This window comes from Podarcis muralis, chromosome 17 (genome assembly GCF_964188315.1).
Source record: "Podarcis muralis chromosome 17, rPodMur119.hap1.1, whole genome shotgun sequence".
NCBI lineage: Eukaryota > Metazoa > Chordata > Lepidosauria > Squamata > Lacertidae > Podarcis > Podarcis muralis.
Window position 1 is genome coordinate 37,206,766 of NC_135671.1, and position 18,372 is coordinate 37,225,137.

Genomic DNA, 18,372 nt, shown 5'->3' on the forward strand with positions numbered 1-18,372 from the left:
ATGGGCTAAAACACCACCCTCATTTTATGGATGGAAAACTCGGCCACCCCTAGAAGCAAAAGGAGCTGAAAATAAGCAGGCCAAAGAAAGGAGGATTCTTGGTTCTCCCAAGGCCCCTTGCTTGGTTCTTCCAAGGTGGGGATAGACCTCCAAAAGCCCTATTCTGCAGCATCCATTTTTATTTCTTCCAAAGTGTGCCTCATAGTGGCTGACATGAAGAGCACCCAGAGTGTGGGCCATTGCAGCAAGTCGGCAGATACTTTTAGAAGAGCAGGGAAAGGAGGATCCACCAGTGACATAAAAAAGGGTTTGGACACTGCACAGGGAACAACAGGGGAGGCAGGGACACATACTTGCTTGCTCACTTTCTTGTTTCCTTTGGGGATTTTTCCAGAGTTATCACGACCACGGCTGCAACAGGAAAGAAAGGTGCAACACCTCAATTTTACGAATGGAAATGAGTCATTTTATAATGTTCCCCATCCAAAGTAAGGTAAAGGTACCCCTGCCGGTACGGGCCAGTCTTGACAGACTCTAGGGTTGTGCGCCCATCTCACTCAAGAGGCCGAGGGCCAGCGCTGTCCAAAGACACTTCCGGGTCACGTGGCCAGCGTGACGAAGCTGCATCTGGCGAGCCAGCGCAGCACACGGAACGCCGTTTACCTTCCCGCTGGTAAGCGGTCCCTATTTATCTACTTGCACCCGAAGGTGCTTTCGAACTGCTAGGTTGGCAGGCGCTGGGACCGAACAATGGGAGCGCACCCCGCCGCGGGGATTCGAGCCGCCGACCTTTCAATCGGCAAGCCCTAGGTGCTGAGGCTTTAACCCACAGCGCCACCTGCGTCCCATCCAAAGTAGTAAGTTATTAAATTGGTTAGCTTAGTATCCTAAATCTCAAATTGGTTATATATCCTTTTATCGCAAAAGGTATCTGTTAAAATCTAATTGATGAAACAATTAATTCGTTAAAAAGGCAGTTTCATTCAGATTTAATCTTTAATTGATTTTAAGATCTTTCAACTTGCTCTGGATTCTCCCCACTCAATCCCGGTTTACTGGTCTTCTCGTTCTTTTCCAAAACTGTTGAGACTCGTCTTCCCTTTCCACAGAAAGGTGCAGAATCCAGGGGCCAGGCTCCCCACTCCTCACTAGGAACCCCAAATCTCAAAAAACAGCAGGGGACAAAGGGAAACAAAACCCTTTCCTGACAACCAAGGCTATACGAAGCCAAGGCGGCTCGTCTAGTGGCACCTACCCTTTCCCTGGGCCTCCAACGGATACCACTTGCATGCCGAAGGAACCCTGCCCACGGGACGGCTTGCTTCCAGCCCACTGGCCCACCACCATGCCAGCAATCTCCAATTTGCCTCCTTGTGGCGGGATAGGGTGAAGACCTAGGAAAAGGGAAGAATCAGTAAGCAACTAAGCAGAGTAGGCTGGTTTGCACCCTAATTTGATCACCTGCACCCACAGCTGAGGGTCTCAAGGTCAAAGCATGAGAGTTGGAAAGAAATGGCCCTACTACAAACTCAACAGAGATCACTGCACAGACGGAGGGGCAGGCGAGGAAGCAAAACTGTTTCTGGGGCTGTACTTCTTTAGACTGCAGGTGGGGAACAGCTTGCCTATAAAGAGAGAAACCCACCTCTACCCCAAACATTAAAAAGTGGGAGCGGGGAGCCTGCAGGAGGAAGTTTGTGCAAATTAGATCAAGAGCTTCCTGCCAGGGCAAATACTCCCAGTGGCTGGCTCACTATTTGCTAGAGAGAAGCAGGATATATATCATACGAAGCAAACACGTAACAGAGGCAACTGGAAGCACAGTAACTTACCTGTGAAGCCTCTGGTCCTCCCAGGGGCTGAAGGCTGAACAGAACCAATGGCGCGAGGGTAGAGAGGCATAGGGTAAAAGGATGGGGCCATGGAAGATACAAAGGGTGGAGGTGGGAGCAGGGGAGGCGGAGCCTGGCGGTTGAAGTTGATGCCTTCCAGGATGCTCTGCCTCATCTTCTCTACCTTGGACACCTGTTCATTCTGTGGATCAAGGAGGAGTAGGAGGGAGACAAAAAAATAACTGAACCAGAGTTTGTCCCGCCACCGTATCCCTCCAGTAAAACAATATCAAGGTCATGGAGTGTAACTAGGGTGGGCCAGTTAGGGCAGTTTGCCCTGGGTATGCCCTGGGAAAGAAGGGTGCCAAGGGCACATATTATGTGCTGCAATGACAATTATTTGAACAGACGATGGAGAATGTGATCCTGTCGAATTTAAGCACTTTGACTCCCCCACTGTAATCAGTAGGATGTAAAAATGCCTAACAAGATTGAGAGCCTTGTGGTGTATTCTATTCAGTATAAAGTAATTAAGTACGTTCTCCAGATAATAGATTGAAGCCAGATACCAGTTTGCTCAGAGGCTTGGTCATGGCAGCAGGCCAGGCAGGCAGTTTCTCATTAGCTTTGTGCCTGCAGCTTAACAATACACAAAAAAGCACATTCAGCTATTGAATACTGCTGGTGGGTGGGTGCTGCAGTGGGGAAAGAGTAACTAAAGCCATTAGACAGCAGCAGCCAGAGAACTTTTGACAACCCTTAGTTTCACCTACAGCTAGGAGGTGAGCATGTGTAGAATGCACAGGAACAACTAGATGTGGCTCTGAATCAAGGACTAAGCAGCAGCAACTCAGGACGTCAGCAGCAGGATCAACTGCTCAGCAGCCACTTCCTTCTAGGAGTGCTAACCCTTACCTGTCCATCACACAGGTCTATCAGGGGTGCCTTTTCCCACGTGGCTTTGATTAGCTTGCTCTGGAAAAGCTTCCCGTCAAAGTAGATCCATGGGCAGCAATGTTCCCAAGGGACGGGCTGCCCGCATGCATCGTTGGCGAAGAGGGCTGTGTCCACTCCACTCATAAACAGAGCAGCCAGCTGAACTCCCCGGGGATCCAGCTTCTCAATCTGCAATGGAAACAAACATACCTTTAGCCATCAAGGAGCTCATTTTAGTAACAGTCCCCCACTTTGTCACGGAGACCTCAGTTACTGAGTGAGTTACCCACAAGCCTGTATTTGTAATGCAGGAGATAGCAACAATGAGGCTTAACACAGGAAAATGATGATGATGATAAGAAGTATCAGACGGAAGCCTGAGACACAGCACAGGGCTTTCATTTTCGACCTCCAAAGTCAACCAAGCCAGACCACCTCGTATGAACAGTGTTAAAAAGAGGAGAGCAGATGTGTCAAAACTTGCAGGGATCAGCAAAGTTTTTCAGCAGGGGGCCGGTCCACTGTCCCTCAGACCTTGTGGGGGGCCGGACTATATTTTTTTGGGGGAAAAATGAACGAATTCCTATGCCCCACAAATAACCCAGAGATGCATTTTAAATAAAAGCACACATTCTACTCATGTAAAAACACCAGGCAGGCCCCACAAATAACCTAGAGATGCATTTTAAATAAAAGGACACATTCTACTCATGTAAAAAAACGCTGATTCCCGGACCATCCGCGGGCCAGATTTAAAAGGTGATTGGGCCGGATCCAGCCCCCAGGACTTAAGTTTGCCTGCCCATGGTCAAAAGTGTCTTTTGAGGTCCCTGCTCTCACCAACCCTGGAGAGATTAATCTACTACATAATGGGACAGAAGCAGGAACCGGGCGCAAATACCCCAAACCAAAATTTGTTAGGGCTCAGGCCTGTTCCACCAAATCTTCCCATCTCTCATCAGGGCAGACCTCTCTCTGCCAGATGTTCTCTGTGCGCCAAACATTTAGTGGCTCTACACTGGGCAATGCGCTCTGGAGTCACGGCTCATGTGGCTTTCGTACTCCCACCCTCTCTTCTCTTAGCCACGTTTACCACTTTTCTACCTATCCCCTGTTGGACCATGCCCCATTTTTAAAGGAACAAAAAAAATACTAGATGCGAATACCTCCAGGTTTGTATGACGTGTCCTTCCTTCCCAGGGAGTACCTGTCCCCTCCCTCCAAATTTAATATATTCAGAAGCAGGGCATGGTTTCTGGCTCTCAAGCAGACCTGAGCCCCAGCACCTCTTTCCTTAACAAAAGGAGTGCTGGCTCTACTGCTTCAGGCAACTTTTATTTCTCCAAAGATTTTTATTAAAGTTTTTATGATACAATAAAATAGTATCTAAGGCGAAAAGAATCAAAAAGACAAGAAATAGAGGAGAGAGGGAAGAACAAGAAAAGAGAAAGAGAAAAAAAGAAGAACAGACAGGAAACATTAACACCAATAATAGTAATAATAATAAAAAACCAAATTATATGTATATAGCCCTCGCTCATAAACTTCAATCCCCATATAAGGAAGAGTCTTCTCAGCTGTCACCTGGGAGAGCTTACCTCTTTCTCAGCCTCACACCCTGGGAAAGACCCTCTCCTATCACCTCTCTGTATGTATCTTCATTTAAGAAATCAAAAGAAAAATAAACTATCAAAAATAAGCAATCATAAAGAAAACAGAGTAAAGGAGGGGGGGGAGATGAAAGGGGGGGAAGGCTTCCGCTTCTCTATCTGCCAATTATTTGTATTTTCGGTTACTCAAAATATGTAGCATTTACACTCCAGAAATATCCAGTTTTTCCCATTCTGCTAGATCTCAAATTTTCTTCCCAGACATCTTTTCTCACTCAGGAAGTCTAATGTAGCTCTTCATTTATGCATTGTTATCTTCAAGTGTCCAATATGTATATTTTTCCCCAGTTCCTCGTGGTGAGTTTCTCCTCAGGGGTTCCAACCTTTCTCAGTAATGTAGTAATTCATCTTTGTTTGCCTGTTAAATCTTCATTAAATCATTTTTCATTCTTTTCTTTCCCCCCTTTCTTTTTCTGTTTGTGTATTTGTTATTCCACATCTCATCAGACACAGCTTTGAAAGCACATTCAGTATAAAAAACTATGCTTTGAACTGTCATCAGCTGTTTTCGTGGTCAGTAAATTTCCAACTTTAAGCAGATTCCGTCATCAGCTCCCACCTTTCTGGCAGCCATAAATCTGTCTCCTCAGTTCCATCTGGTATTTTTTTCACATTTAGACAAAAATGGTCCCTCTGTTCGCCGACTGCAGATCCTACACCTCCCATTCGTCTTATCTGTATCCCAATCTCCTTAACCATCTCCTGTAATCTGTTTCTTAAGTCTATTAGCTGTGCCTTTGCATGAGTTTAAGGATCAGTGATGTCATTAGTGTCAGCATGATATATTACGCTGTCTTTGCTTCCCTGTGTTGTGTGACGCAGACAGCAATTCCCACTTTCATTTTCCATCAACTCAGCACACGGAAACAAGGGTTTACAAAAGACGTAAAAAATAAATTATAAGCAATTTTGAGCTCCAATATTTCTTCTTGAAAAGGCTTTCCGCCTGTTATCTGTTATTGCTTTTAACTGTCCGCAGTCTTTTCCCTCTGTGTGTTATTAATTGACAAATAGAGAATCCAATTTATATTCCTTACTTTCCAGTCCTACTAATAATAATTAAGATAAGGAGGGTGCAAACTTTAAGCTCTAGTTTAAGAGCGATTATGCAGTGCTCAAGCCAATATATTCACATCGCTGTAGACACATTTCACCTCCACAGATTTATCTTTCCCTCAGTACGATGATGAATGTCTTCTTCAGAATATCTGAGGCTGTGCTCTTCGACCTCCCTTAGTCCAAAGGGGAGTTAGGTAGCCAGATTTATCCCCTGACCACCTCTCATCTCTGCTAGTGGAGCGCTAGCAGACATTATCTCAGTTCGCCATAGTTCCAACCAAAAGTCCCTGCTTCAGACAATATTTAAAGATCACAGTGGCCCTCCTGTTACACCTCTAAACATTATGCCATGGATTTCTTTCACTACTGCTCTACATCAAATTCCTCTGCTTAAAGGTCTACGCAATCCAATGTAATACACGCAGGATGACTTTATGTGCATCACAAGTTTTAGGTCTTGTTGTCATAAGCAACAGGAAGTGGTAGTAAACCCATCTGTAACCGGGGCTCTCATATGATGGAATGTTCATGCACAGAAAAGGTTCGCTGTACACAAAAAACTAGAATACCAGTAAGAAAGCCAAGATATTAGACTAGAACCCCCCCTCAACCACCACCAACAAGCCTGCATGCTCATTTTCTATGTACAAGGAATATATGATCTCTCACCTCCAGTCTGGAGCAGAACAACCCAAACATAGGTGAATTCCAGCCTAACAAGCCTTGTCAGCAGAAGCCCTGTGCAAGGACTTCCACTTGCACAATGGGGCTTTCAACCCCCCATCCCCCTGCATGAGTCCCAAAACTAACTTGGGAGGGGGGGTGTCAAGAGAACATCCAAAACACCTTGCAGGGAGGAAAGAGGGAGGGAGAAGGGCTGCAATACTTGTGCAGACAGAATGTTTTGTCCTAGCACAATACTGAATCCCACCCATTGTATCATCTGCCATCGGAGACAGGACAGGAGTCTGAAATTTCAGGTTTTGCAAAATTAGAAGTTTTGGGTTAGCAGGAACAACAGCCGTATGAGAGGAGATGGGGTGGGGTGGGATGGGTGAGTGAAAGGCAGCAAGGAAGCATGGACAAGAGGAGTGCATCTCAAAAAATGCATGATTTGCAGGAAGGTTTTGCCTCTCATGGACAAGAAAGTTTCCCCTTCCTTAGCTCAGTGGATTAGACCCCACGAGCTCTAATCCACTGAGCTGCCTTCCCGATTCCCTGCAACAGAGATGGGGAATCAATGCCCTCCAAATGCAGTTGGACTCCAACTCTCATCAGTGCCAGTAGCCACAGCCAATAGTCAGGGATTGTGGGAACTGTAGTCCAGCAACATCTGAGATGGTTCCTAGATTAAGGTTACCAGATTTTATTCAATGAATCCAGGGACACTTTTCAACTTCAATGGGTTTTGTATGGGGACTGATTTGTAAATCCGGGGACGTCTGGTAACCTTATCCTAGATTCCCCACTCCTGCCCTAAGGGTTTAAAGATTGCAAAGATCAAATCCAAGCTCAACCTTACCTTCAGTTCTTGAAGCTGATCTGGCTCATATAGCTGAGCAGACACAGCCTGGGCCAGAAAGGCGTCCAACTCATGTCTATGCAGGATCCGAGCCCCAGGCCATTGTATCATGTATCTTAAAAAAAAGAAAAATATGACGGAATTTATAAATCAAAAGAGTTACTCCACCACGTACTGGGGAGGAAAGGAGACCCAAGGGACACTTCCCAGCTTCTTTTTCTATTTAACTTTAATGCAGGAGGAGCTTACAAGCGTTTTAACAGGAGCTCAACATTAATAGCTAGCTAGATAAGCATCTACACCTTGTATTTTCTTGGAAACTCAAAATGCATAAATAGAATGTACTTTCAGTTACTAGAGTAAGTTTTGAGCCTTAAGACAGGAGACGATATAACTGGCACTCCACTCGCCCGCACACAGAGCCACAATTCTTCCAAATCCTGCTGTGCCATTCCACCCATCCTGTCTCAGGAGCCCTCCCTCCTGAGCATTCCCACCCATCGTGCCCAGACCTGCCCCACTCACCGTAGCACACAGCACATAAGCAGCAGGTGTGTGGGGACATTGGCGGGATTGAGCATGCCGGGGGTGTCAGATTTCATACAGGCCAAGAAGGCTCTCATGCGTCGGTTCTTGTCCTCCACTGCTTTGCCCAGCCACAGCTTCTTGAGGTTGGGACATGTCCACTCTCGAAAAGCAAGGGCCGATACCAATTCTGGAGTCTGTGGGGATTTCCCCTTGTACGCCGACCATTCCTTGACGATAACAGGAGGAGCTATGGAGGAAAGAACAGGGCACATCTGACTGCGAGGATAAAACACTTGCACACTGTTCCTGTAAGGAGACATAGAAGGCACTTCCCCAAGCTCACATGATCAGGAGAAACACCACTTGGAGCCAGCCCACCTGGAGGACAGATACACAAAACCAGGATGCTGCCTATCAGTGACGACCGAACCTATTCAGCAGGCATGTACCGCAAGTCAAGGCCTGGGCAATAAAAAAAGGCCCTTGCTGCCAATGAATCTCCATATTCCAAAAAGTGCCCAGGATACCTCTGGGAGGCCCACCTTCCACTTTTACGAACACAGCACTGGAACAGTAAAGCGACCACAGGCTGAAGAAGGGATCACCTACTTTTCACAGGGATACGCTTGCGCACAGCCAGCCGTTCCATCCGCCTCTGGGTCTCAGCCACACTGAAGAGGACGCCATAGACATGCTGCCGTGCAGCCCGGAAAAGGACAGCTGCTGGCGGCAGCTCGGTGTTGCACTCATCTTCAATGCACACTGGGATCTTGATTTCACCCTGGAATGGAGGGTTGGAAACTGAGGGTCCAGGACTGCTGGCTCTCAGCCCCTGTGCTGCCCTCCAAGCCAGTTAAAATAACTTAAAAGGTCCACTGCCCACCCCAGCTCACCTTCGTTAGGACATGGTAGATGAATGGGTACATAAGCCCTCGCCGGTGCCGGTGCTCAGCCACCCGAAGCACCTCGGGGGCAACAGTGGGCAGGGGCGGGGTGGTGATGTCCATGTGGTTGCGAGTCGCCATGGAGAGCAGCGAAGGAATGTGAGCCTCAGGCCCACTCAGGTTCCTCTCTGAGTTGCCAGTGCCCCCAGGTGGCTGCCCCCAGCCCTGAGTCATCCTCTTCTCAGCCCCAGGATCCTCCCAGCCAGACTTGCGAGGTCCGGATTCAGAGACGTGGCTGCAGCAGTGAGAGGAAAGGGATACGCTAGCAGTCCCACACCCCGTGGCAAGCAGCAAAGCCAGGACCTGGCCCTTCTATCCAGCTTCTTCCCCCACCCCACCCCACCCCACCATAAGATCAGAACAGAGGAATCCTCCTGTTTCCGCCATCCCTGCTCAATGCTACGCACTTTCCCAGACACATGAACAGCACTCATGGGCCCCTCCAACCACCCTCTTCCATACATCCATAGCTGCCACCCCCGTCTGTCCTGCAGATCTCAGAATGCCACTGCGTCCCCACTCACTTGGAGCTGGTTCCGTTGTGCTCTTCTCCATCGGAGGAGGAGGAGGGCGAAGACCCAGGCCCAGATGATGGGGAGGGCTTGGAACTCAGGTGGTGGTTGGGGAACTTGGCGGGGCAGTTGTCATATGAAACAGGCCAGTTGTTGAAGTGTCCGCCCTTCAGAGCAGGGTCCTCGTGGAAAGGGGCTGCATCCACCAGGCCATGTGGAGAGAAGAGAAAACTGGAGCCAGGGCCGGGAAGGAAAGACGAGGAGGCGGCAACACCGCCATGAGTGGAAGGCGGATGGTACTGCATCTTTGGCCCCATCTGAGGTGCAAACTGGAGATGGAAGCAAAGGGGGGAACAGGGTTGACAGATTGTCATTGGAGCTACCTGAGCAAACCTGGAGAAGGGCCACAGCTTAGCAGCAGAGAACATGCTTTGCAGGCAGGTCCCTGATCCCCAGCATCTGCAGTAAAAAATGGGCTCAAAGAACAAGTGATGAGAGAGACCTCTGCATGAAACCCTGGACAGTGGCTGGCGGTCAGAAATCGATGGAGCCGTGGCCTGATTCAGTATAAGGCACTTTTATGTGTTTCTGCGTGGGAGGACGGGATCAAGGCACAGAAATTTCTCCCTTTGGAGATATGGTCCAATCCTCTGTCTACATCTTTAGCTCAAGCAACTATAAGACATGAGTTGTTGTTTTTTAAGGCTGAGATGCCTATGATGATAACATGCGTCAGATGCCACACTCCATATGGTATCACAGACTCATGGAATGTGCACAGCCCTGGCTTGGCAGAAGATGCAATGCAACAGATTTTAAAGGAGGCAGTGGTAACAAGAGGGGATCATTCTCATGGTACAGTTTTATAGCTCTCCTTGAAATGGGACCAAATGCTCGCAAGAGCACCTGCATATGAATGAACTGCAGGTGCAGACCTACCCTTTGCAAACACAGAATTTGGCCTTGGTCAGCAGATTTATACTTTATGAAGAATGAGACAGACTGTGGTAAAATTCCAGACTGTACTACTTCAGTCTGAGTGCAGGAGGGAGAGGGTGTCATGTTTCTGAATGCTGTAAACTAGAGGAATATGTTTATAACAAGCCTCTTCTTTATGTGCTAGTCTGTTATACGTACCGTATTTTTCGCTCTATAACACGCACCAGACCATAACACGCACATAGTTTTTAGAGGAGGAAAACAAGAAAAAAAATATTCTAAATGAAACAGTGGATGTATGATTTTTGTGGTTCATGCTGTGGCCACAGACATGTGATCTGACAGTGAGTTTGGAGTAGCCCAATGCAAAAATCCTGAGGATCCATGTGGATCCATGCTTTGTAACCACGTTTTTGCACCACTGCGACGCTAGGCAACAGTGGGTGCGTGATTTTTTTGGTGCAGGCTGTAGCCATGGACATGCTATGTTATCTGATGGTGAATTTGGGGTGACCCAGTGCAAAGATCCTGTGGATCCATGCTTATAAAAGTCCCTATTAAGGAAAAAACAGACAGGATATACGAAGTATGATTTCTTTTTTATTTACGGTATTTCTTTTTTGGCCACCTCTGTCACTGCAACCTTTGCTCTGTGCTTGCACACTTTTGGGCAATAGGGCATGTAACACACTTTTTTTCATCTGCCAAGATGTAGAAAATCAATTTTAATGTCCCTATATAAAATGCCTAGTGAAGCAGAAGGGTATTACATCAGCCACTGTATTAAGGCTAAACGTTTGAAGAACAGCTCTCTATGGGGGGGGGGGACGGGACTAAATTCCATTTTCAATCAATTGTTATTGTGGCAGCAATTATCAGTGTATAGTGCATAATGAGGAAATGAACTTTAAAAAATATATATTAAAAACATTCTCACGTTATACTTCTTCAAAGAAGAGTATTAGGCTTTTAATGAAGGGGAGAGGAGAGATGCTGTAATCCTCCTGGCTCAGGAGATTCTGATTTACCTGCCGCGTTAGAAAGTATAGATTAAGATATTTGATATACAGCATATAAATCCAGAGATTTCCATGTCTCACTCTGCAATCCAGCCTGCTGTTACTTACGAGCAGGGAAGCAGGGTTTCTCTTCCAAACAAGCATACTGTCTCCCTCCAGCAGTACATTGCTTGGAGAAGCTGTAATTTGGAGGGGGCCTGGGGGCAGGGCTCTCTGCTTTTGGAAAAGAAATGAGAAACCTACCATTGTAAAGCAAAAGTCCCCTCCACCCCACCCAAGCCAGGCCTCTCTCTCTCTCTCTCTCTCTCTCTCTCTCTCTCTCCCACTTGCGTGTTTTTCGGCTGCCTGCGAGTCCCTAGAGCACGGAGAGGAGGATGTGGTGGGCTGGAGCCTGCACGCAGTGTGACTAGGAAAGAATTAGAAGGACTCGATCATTTCCTTAACCCTCTGCTTGCCAGGAGGGCAGGGGATTCCCTGCTCTTTGTTGAGTTTGAGCAAACGCAGCAACAGAAGCGGGTGGGCAGTAAGACCCTGAGGCAGAATGCAGGAAAGCAACAGCTTCCGCCTTCCCTCTTCCCTCCGCCCGCCCGACCAATCTTATTTTTGCCTGATTTTTGCCTATTTTGCCCCTTCGCTCCGGAGAGTCAGCTCCAGGGACCACACATTCGCTCAATAACACGCACAGACATTTCACCTTACTTTTTAGGAGAAAAAATCTGCGTGTTATAGAGCGAAATTTACGGTATGTGGCTTTTTGCATAAGAGAGCATTTTTTTTAAATGACACACGAATAGCCCTTGCTGCCTGAAGTAGCACAATCCAGAATTCTACTACCTCACCCTCCACTGAAATACAAATAAGCTTGTTGTAGGCTGGGCTTGCAACAAGCAACAGTCTCCCCTCAATAACCCAATGAGCAATAAGGAGGCACAGTCACTGACCTGTTTATCTTGAACACAGTAATGTACAAAATTGTCAAGAAAAGCTGAACATCTGCCTAAAGCAAGTCTGGGGACTTACCACAGCCTTCCCAGAAGGGAGCGGTACCATTGGATTGCGGTTCATAGGTGCTGCCCCTCCAAAGTGGTTGGGCCCAAAAGCTGGAACTGAAACACAGAATTGTCACCTTGTTAAAATACAGGAATCTCCATTTTCCCAGCACACCCTTGCCAGGACCATTAAAAAGACTGAGTGTGGATACCTGCCAATGTACAAGTTGGTTAAACTAGGATGTGGTTGATGAACATTTCAAGAAGCAGGTGTGAGGAGGGGGAGTCATATTTTTGTGTTATGAAGGAAAGTCATTTATGTCTTTCCCAAGCTGGTGACTCTGACTTTGTACCTTTGGCCAACCTTATGGTACTCTGCCATGCTGCAACCCCTGCACATGGCAGCATGGCTTAGGAAAGTAGCTCTCAAAGATTTGCGTAAATCTCCTGAGAAGAGGGTGGTGTTCAATACAGAATGAGGACACATACTTTGGTCCAGAAATCCTGGAGGAATTTTGTCTGAAAAGTCACTCCAGACCAAAAAAAGAAAGGAGGGGGTGCTGATTGATATTCCAGTTCTCTTGTCCAGCAAAAGGTAAATAGTAGACTGCAGTTCACTGGCAAACCATTGTTCAATTTTCAACAGATTCCATATTTCCTCTGATTATTGAGATTCTTGCAAAAGATGCTGGACTAGGGGAATTTAAAGTCCATCAAGGCACCTATATCCTTAAACAAGTATGCATATTCAGAGGCACTTAACCCAGATTAGCTATGCCTTGTTAAGAGATCCTGAGAATGGCCCTCTTGCTATGTAACTTTAACACACACCTGTGGACAATGAGGAATGGCTGTTAATAGTAGTTTTGTATGAGGGCAGAACGTGTGAATGGCTCGAGATTACCAGCACCTGGCCTGGAAAGGTGCTCCAGTGCCTTTAGCAGACCGTGACACAGAGAAGTTCAAAAGGTGGAGTTTCTGGCTCCCTGTAATGCATGGCCACTGGGAAAGCCACTCCAGAACTTCTTCCAGCCACGTGGCTAATGAAAGGCACCCAAGCCCTCTTTGGGCCAGGAGGTGGCAACTCTAGAGAAAAGTGCAGACTTGATCTCTCCCAGCGGAGGGCGCCATAGGGTATCAGGCAGGGCCTCACCTTCTTGGACAGCGGGAGAAAACACGGCTGAGAGAGAGGTGAGGTTGACCAGCGCCGCCTGGATACTCACGAACATACGGGGACTGGCCCACTGGGGTAGGCGGTGCCTTCGTGGCCACGGAATAGTATTCTACAGCCTTCTTGAAACGCTCAATTTTATCTTCGGTCCTGGACTGGGGAGGAACCAGAGGAAAAGAAAGTGACAGGGGCGGGGACAGGAGTGTGGCCAATTGCAAGTCGCAATGGCATTCGGTGTGAAAATCCTACTGACCAGCACAGAGGGCTTTAATGTTATGCGATCTGCTATTGCTATGGGGTTGGAGACACAGGCCACTATGAACCAACCAGCTGCTGTGGACTGTGGAGGCGCTGAAATGAGAACCCAGGATCTAACCCTCATTTTAGCAGTCCCCATAAATAAGCCTCTTTTCCTTCTGTGGATCCCTTTATCCCAAACCTCTCCACCGCCTGCAACTTTCACAGCAGCCGCGATGATAGGTGGAAATTTAGCCCTGCACCACAGGCTCTGTCTCACCTGGGAGTGCTTGAAGACATCTCTCCCTATCACATCCAAGTTGGAGGGATTTTTGATGGAGCTGACATACTCGGACACAGCCTTGATGACTACATCACAGGGTGGCAGGACCAGCTGATGGGCGCGCACCTAGAACCAGCACACAAAGCACTTAAAATCCCTGGCAAAGGCAAACAGCAGCAAGGCAACACTTCTGTGCTCTACAGGCCTGGTAAGCAACAACTTCTACCAGAGGGCTATTTTGGGGACAGTCCCCAAACCCACCAGGTAAATGAACAGAAGTCCTACTGCAGCAGACCCTTTCTACATTGTCTCTTTCTTCTCTGGACTTGCAATGGGGTGCCGTAGGAAGATACATGGCTTGTACCTTTCAGGGACCAAATTTGGCCCTGGGGCCTCCCAGCTGCTGATCCCTAGTGCAGAAGCATGGTGCTCCGAGATCCTGAAATGGCTCCACCCTATTATGCAGCTCTTGCTAGTGACAGAAGCTCACCTGGTTCAACTGCCTTATCCCAAAGCAGGATCCTCTGTACATCACTGACTTTGACACCAGAGTTTAAGGGCAGATTCACATAACAATCATGTCTGCTGGGGATACAACATATTGTTTGGCATTTGCTATACTAAAGAAATATGAAGCAAGAGTGCTGGAATCTCTAAACACGAAGGGATATGAAGTGAGCATATACCAGGAAAGCTGCAAATCGGCTACAGCTCCCTGCCATACACCCACTGCATGTCTGAAGTCATATTATCTCCTCTTCATACATTTTTGTGTTTGCCAAGTTACTTGGGAGGTACTCATTTTCTCAAACCATCAGGGGAGACCCTTCTCTAGGTGTGCTCCCATCACCTTAAGGGGCATGGTACCCTCCTTATCCCCTTTCACTTCCCAAGACCTTTCTGTTTACCCAGTCCTTTGGGCAAGCATCACTAATGTACTTTGTTTTATCTTGGCTGCTGTATCGATTTAAAATGTTCTAATTCCAATGTAGGTTTTGTATGGCATTATTATAACTGTTTCCTAAGCCCCTTTGAGAACCCTTGTGGGGCTAGGAGACATACCTTTTCACACAAATAAATATCCGTACAACACAAATCAAACACTGGCATACCCCTGGCAAATAGGACTGCCTAGGGCATAAAGCATGCACTGATCTTAGCTCCTTTACAGCAGCCAGCATGGAGCGTGACATTGGCAGAGAACAGGAGAGTAACCCATGCCAGAGGTTCATCATGAATTTCCTCTTCTTGTTGTGTGGCTAGATCCATCAAAAGTCCTCCAGCTATATGAAGCTGTGGCAGTACTTTAAAAACAAAAAACTACACAAACAAAAATTATGCTGAAAAAATGCACCCTGACCCCCCCCAAGAGTCATGCTGTGACTCTTTTTTCTAAACCTAGCCTAATTCCATTATATCTCTATACAGAAGTTGCTGAACTACAAATTCCATCATGTCTGACCACTGGCTATGCTGGGGCTGATGGAAGATGGAGTCCAACATCAGGAGAACTACCAGCCCCCACATGCTCCACCCCTCTTCCAGAGCTAGGGACAGAAATCTTAGTTTTTATTAGCCTTGGTCCAAACTGCATTTCTCCCACTTGTCTGAAGGACAAATGTCGTACGGAGTTCAAGTAGAGCTATCCTCAGCACCACCACTCTAAACATCAGAGCCACCCTTTCCCAGAACTGGTTTTGAAAGCACTGCCTCTCCCGCCGCTCTTCAGAAACAATCATGTCTCCCAAGAGTTGTGGACAAAAGATTTTGGAGTGCTAGTTCCAATGACCTCAGTCTTTTCTCCTTAAGACACCACTGCACCAGTTCATTCCCCAAAGGGTTTCCTGCCCTGCTGCCCTCAAGACAGGACAAGGGGATGCTGGCACTACCTTGAGTGAAGCCAGTGGGTGGTCTGGTCCAAGAAGGCTCCAATGGAAGGCAGCCAAATCTTCATCTGGAAGGATGTGGTTCCCTGGGAGCAAAAAGGGAATAACAACTGAACAGTTGCCAACAAACAAGAGGATTCAAACCCTCTCCCCCGCCCCATCCAATTTATTTCTCTGCCTTTCCAATAGGTAAAACACAGGTATGCAGAAACAGGTCTCACTGGATTGAACCTGCTAGTGTTAAGGTTTAAGCACATTAAGTATAAAGGTAAAAGTAAAGGGACCCCTGACATTTAAGTCCAGTCGCGAAAGACTCTGGGGTTGCACGGAAACACTGTTTACCTTCCCGCCAGAGTGGTACCTATTTATCTACTTGCACTGCATGCTTTCGAACTGCTAGGTTGGCAGGAGCTGGGGCCGAACAACAGGAGCTCACCCCGTTGCGGGGCCTCAAACTGCCAACCTTCCAATCGGCAAGTCCAAGCGGCACTGTGGTTTAAACCACAGTGCCACCCGCATCCCATACATTAAGTATAGTGTGATGCTAAAGACTCTCCGGCACACAACACACACATATCCACATTCTAGTACAGAAGTTATAAACATTTGCATGGAGCTACTTAATATGCACATGTTCCTCCAGCTGAAACAAAGCACAAATTGAATGCAAGCCCAACCAAGGTGGCGGAAGTTCTTAAGGAGAGCATGTCTGGAGTTATCAATACCTCATTCTGAGAGGAGCAACTTGAATTCTCTGTCCACATTCAATTTCTCTCTGTGGAAGCTTCTTATGCCAGCAATGACCCAGAAACTGCAAGCATATTTGGCTTCCATCCAAATATGGAAAGTTCTAGACTTCTGCCAGTATAGTGTTCAGCTGGACTCATAGGGACTGTTCTTATGGCCTTGACCAAGGCGTCTCGTAAAGTTTTCTGAGGTCATAGGTATGGTGGATCACTTACAGAACCACTTTCCAGATGCTCCCAGCCTCACTCAAAGCCTTTTCCCTGAGGAAAATATTAAGCACTCATGCCCTGAACAGAATTTAAGCTCTCTCTCATCTTCACTGCACGTTCCTCTTCTTTCTCATATTGAAAAGACACACATTGGTGAGGGGCTGTAGCCCAGAGGTAATGCCATCCCAGTTAAAAATATCTTATCCAGGAGAGCTGCTGCCAGCCAGAGCAGACAATACTAGGTGGGATGGTCTAACTCTGCACGGATCCGATATAGCAGAAGGCAGCTTCGTATGTTCAGACAACCTTCCGGATTCTTTCTAGTTCCTGCCAATACTAGTGCAGTGTAGTGATTTAGCGTGTTGCACTAGGACCCCACTCAGCCATGAATGGTGACCTTGGGCCAATCAGTCTCTTAGCCTAACCTACCTCACAGGGTTGTGGTGAAGATAATTAAGGGTGGCGGTGAAGAACCATGTGTCCCACCTTGAACTCCTTGGAGGAAAGGTGAAATATAAATATAATAATTAGATAAATAAATACACAGCAGCCCTTTGCCAATATCTGGACACATCCTAACCCTCTTTTTTCTTTCCCCCAGATCAGACACTCCCAGCTTGAGTAGCACCAAACATTGAAGTTGGGGGGAAGTTGAGGAAGTTGGGAGTTTGAAAATGATTTTAGCACCTGTAATTTGACAGCCCTTCCTGGGTCTCTCATTAGCCCAAGAGATACCAGACATTCCATCTGTAAAATTAAGCTGGATCTTGGGTTTGCCCAGAGACACCCTGGGAATGCTTTGGTTGGGCAGAGAAAAGGCTGTGTGTGAAACATTTCACTAACACAATTTTTTGAGTACTTCTACCCCTCATTTTAAAGTCAAGGCACTGAAATATATGCTGCTGGACTGTGCCACTGCCTACTCCTGCTGATTTTATGCTTCACTCTTTTTACAGCCTTCACAACAACTGTGGGAGGTGAGTTCGGCCAAGGGAGAGCATCTTGCTCATGGCTGCCTAGTGAGCTTTTTGCCCAAGCAGGGAATTGGACCCAATCCTCTGAAACCTTCACTCACTTCACCACTCAGCCCATCCAGTTTCAACATACCGAGCAAGGCAGCGAAGATGGGAAAGCTGCTTAGCTTGAGGCCCAACTGCTTGGCCACTTCTTGCATCAGGAACTGGTTGGTGGTGAGGTTCTTGCCATTCCAGCTCAGTTTGAGGGCATGGGAGCTATAATAGGAGGGTATGTTGCAGAGGGCATACTCGGAGTCATGGGCAATGAGCCCATGGAAACCATTCTCCCGGAAGAAGGATACCACTTCCTGATGATGATCCTCCAGGCTCTGGAACACCTGCAGAAAAGAAGGGACGAGGCTGAGTAAAAAGGCACACTGCAGCAAAGCTCTTTCGTGCTTTCTGTTAAGGCCCCCCAGTACAGAATTCACTTCAGGGCAATTCCTCCACAGGCTCCATCTGCTTATATATGCAGGAAAGCGGCTCACTTCCCTTTGGAAGCTGAAAGGTATGGCATGTGAATATCAAAAATGTCATCAGAACAAGGTGTCTAGAGATGTCATGTGTTTCAGTTTCATGCTGTTCTGCAAACTCTGGTTAAAGTTAACCGTGGTCTGTGATAAATTCAGGGCAAATATAACACTAAAGAGGAAGGAGGAGAATTAGAAGGGGAAAGGGAGTGGGGAGGAAGGAGGTTCCTATCTCTTAACCATGATTAGGAGGTTGTAAAATATTACATGTACACTAGGATTTAGGTGTTGACAATTTTCAAGAGAGATCCCACACTACAGGTTTTATCTCACACTACAGGTTTTATCTCATATCAAGTGGGTCAACAGCCTTCCTTCCTTCCTTGTTTCTCAAGAAAAAGAC

The 18,372-nt window shown here is 47.1% G+C and overlaps 1 protein-coding gene across 2 annotated transcripts in view; it reads right to left on the bottom strand.

Annotated features, from left to right (window-relative positions):
* Window positions 1-18,372, bottom strand: part of FAM120C (family with sequence similarity 120 member C) — a 37,026-nt gene that overhangs the window by 11,395 nt on the left and 7,259 nt on the right. The window contains exons 2-15 of one of the 2 annotated variants that reach the window (XM_028711884.2): window positions 17,591-17,837; window positions 15,531-15,613; window positions 13,639-13,767; window positions 13,104-13,276; window positions 11,982-12,067; window positions 9,016-9,199; window positions 8,441-8,726; window positions 8,157-8,328; window positions 7,545-7,794; window positions 7,020-7,134; window positions 2,748-2,957; window positions 1,833-2,034; window positions 1,256-1,394; window positions 354-411 (exon numbers count right to left, since the gene is read on the bottom strand). In XM_028711884.2, coding sequence (XP_028567717.2) covers window positions 354-411; window positions 1,256-1,394; window positions 1,833-2,034; window positions 2,748-2,957; window positions 7,020-7,134; window positions 7,545-7,794; window positions 8,157-8,328; window positions 8,441-8,726; window positions 9,016-9,199; window positions 11,982-12,067; window positions 13,104-13,276; window positions 13,639-13,767; window positions 15,531-15,613; window positions 17,591-17,837 — 2,334 coding nt within the window. Of the gene's footprint in view, window positions 1-353; window positions 412-1,255; window positions 1,395-1,832; window positions 2,035-2,747; window positions 2,958-7,019; window positions 7,135-7,544; window positions 7,795-8,156; window positions 8,329-8,440; window positions 8,727-9,015; window positions 9,333-11,981; window positions 12,068-13,103; window positions 13,277-13,638; window positions 13,768-15,530; window positions 15,614-17,590; window positions 17,838-18,372 lie in introns of both variants that reach the window. The other variant, XM_028711883.2, reaches the window with a different exon arrangement.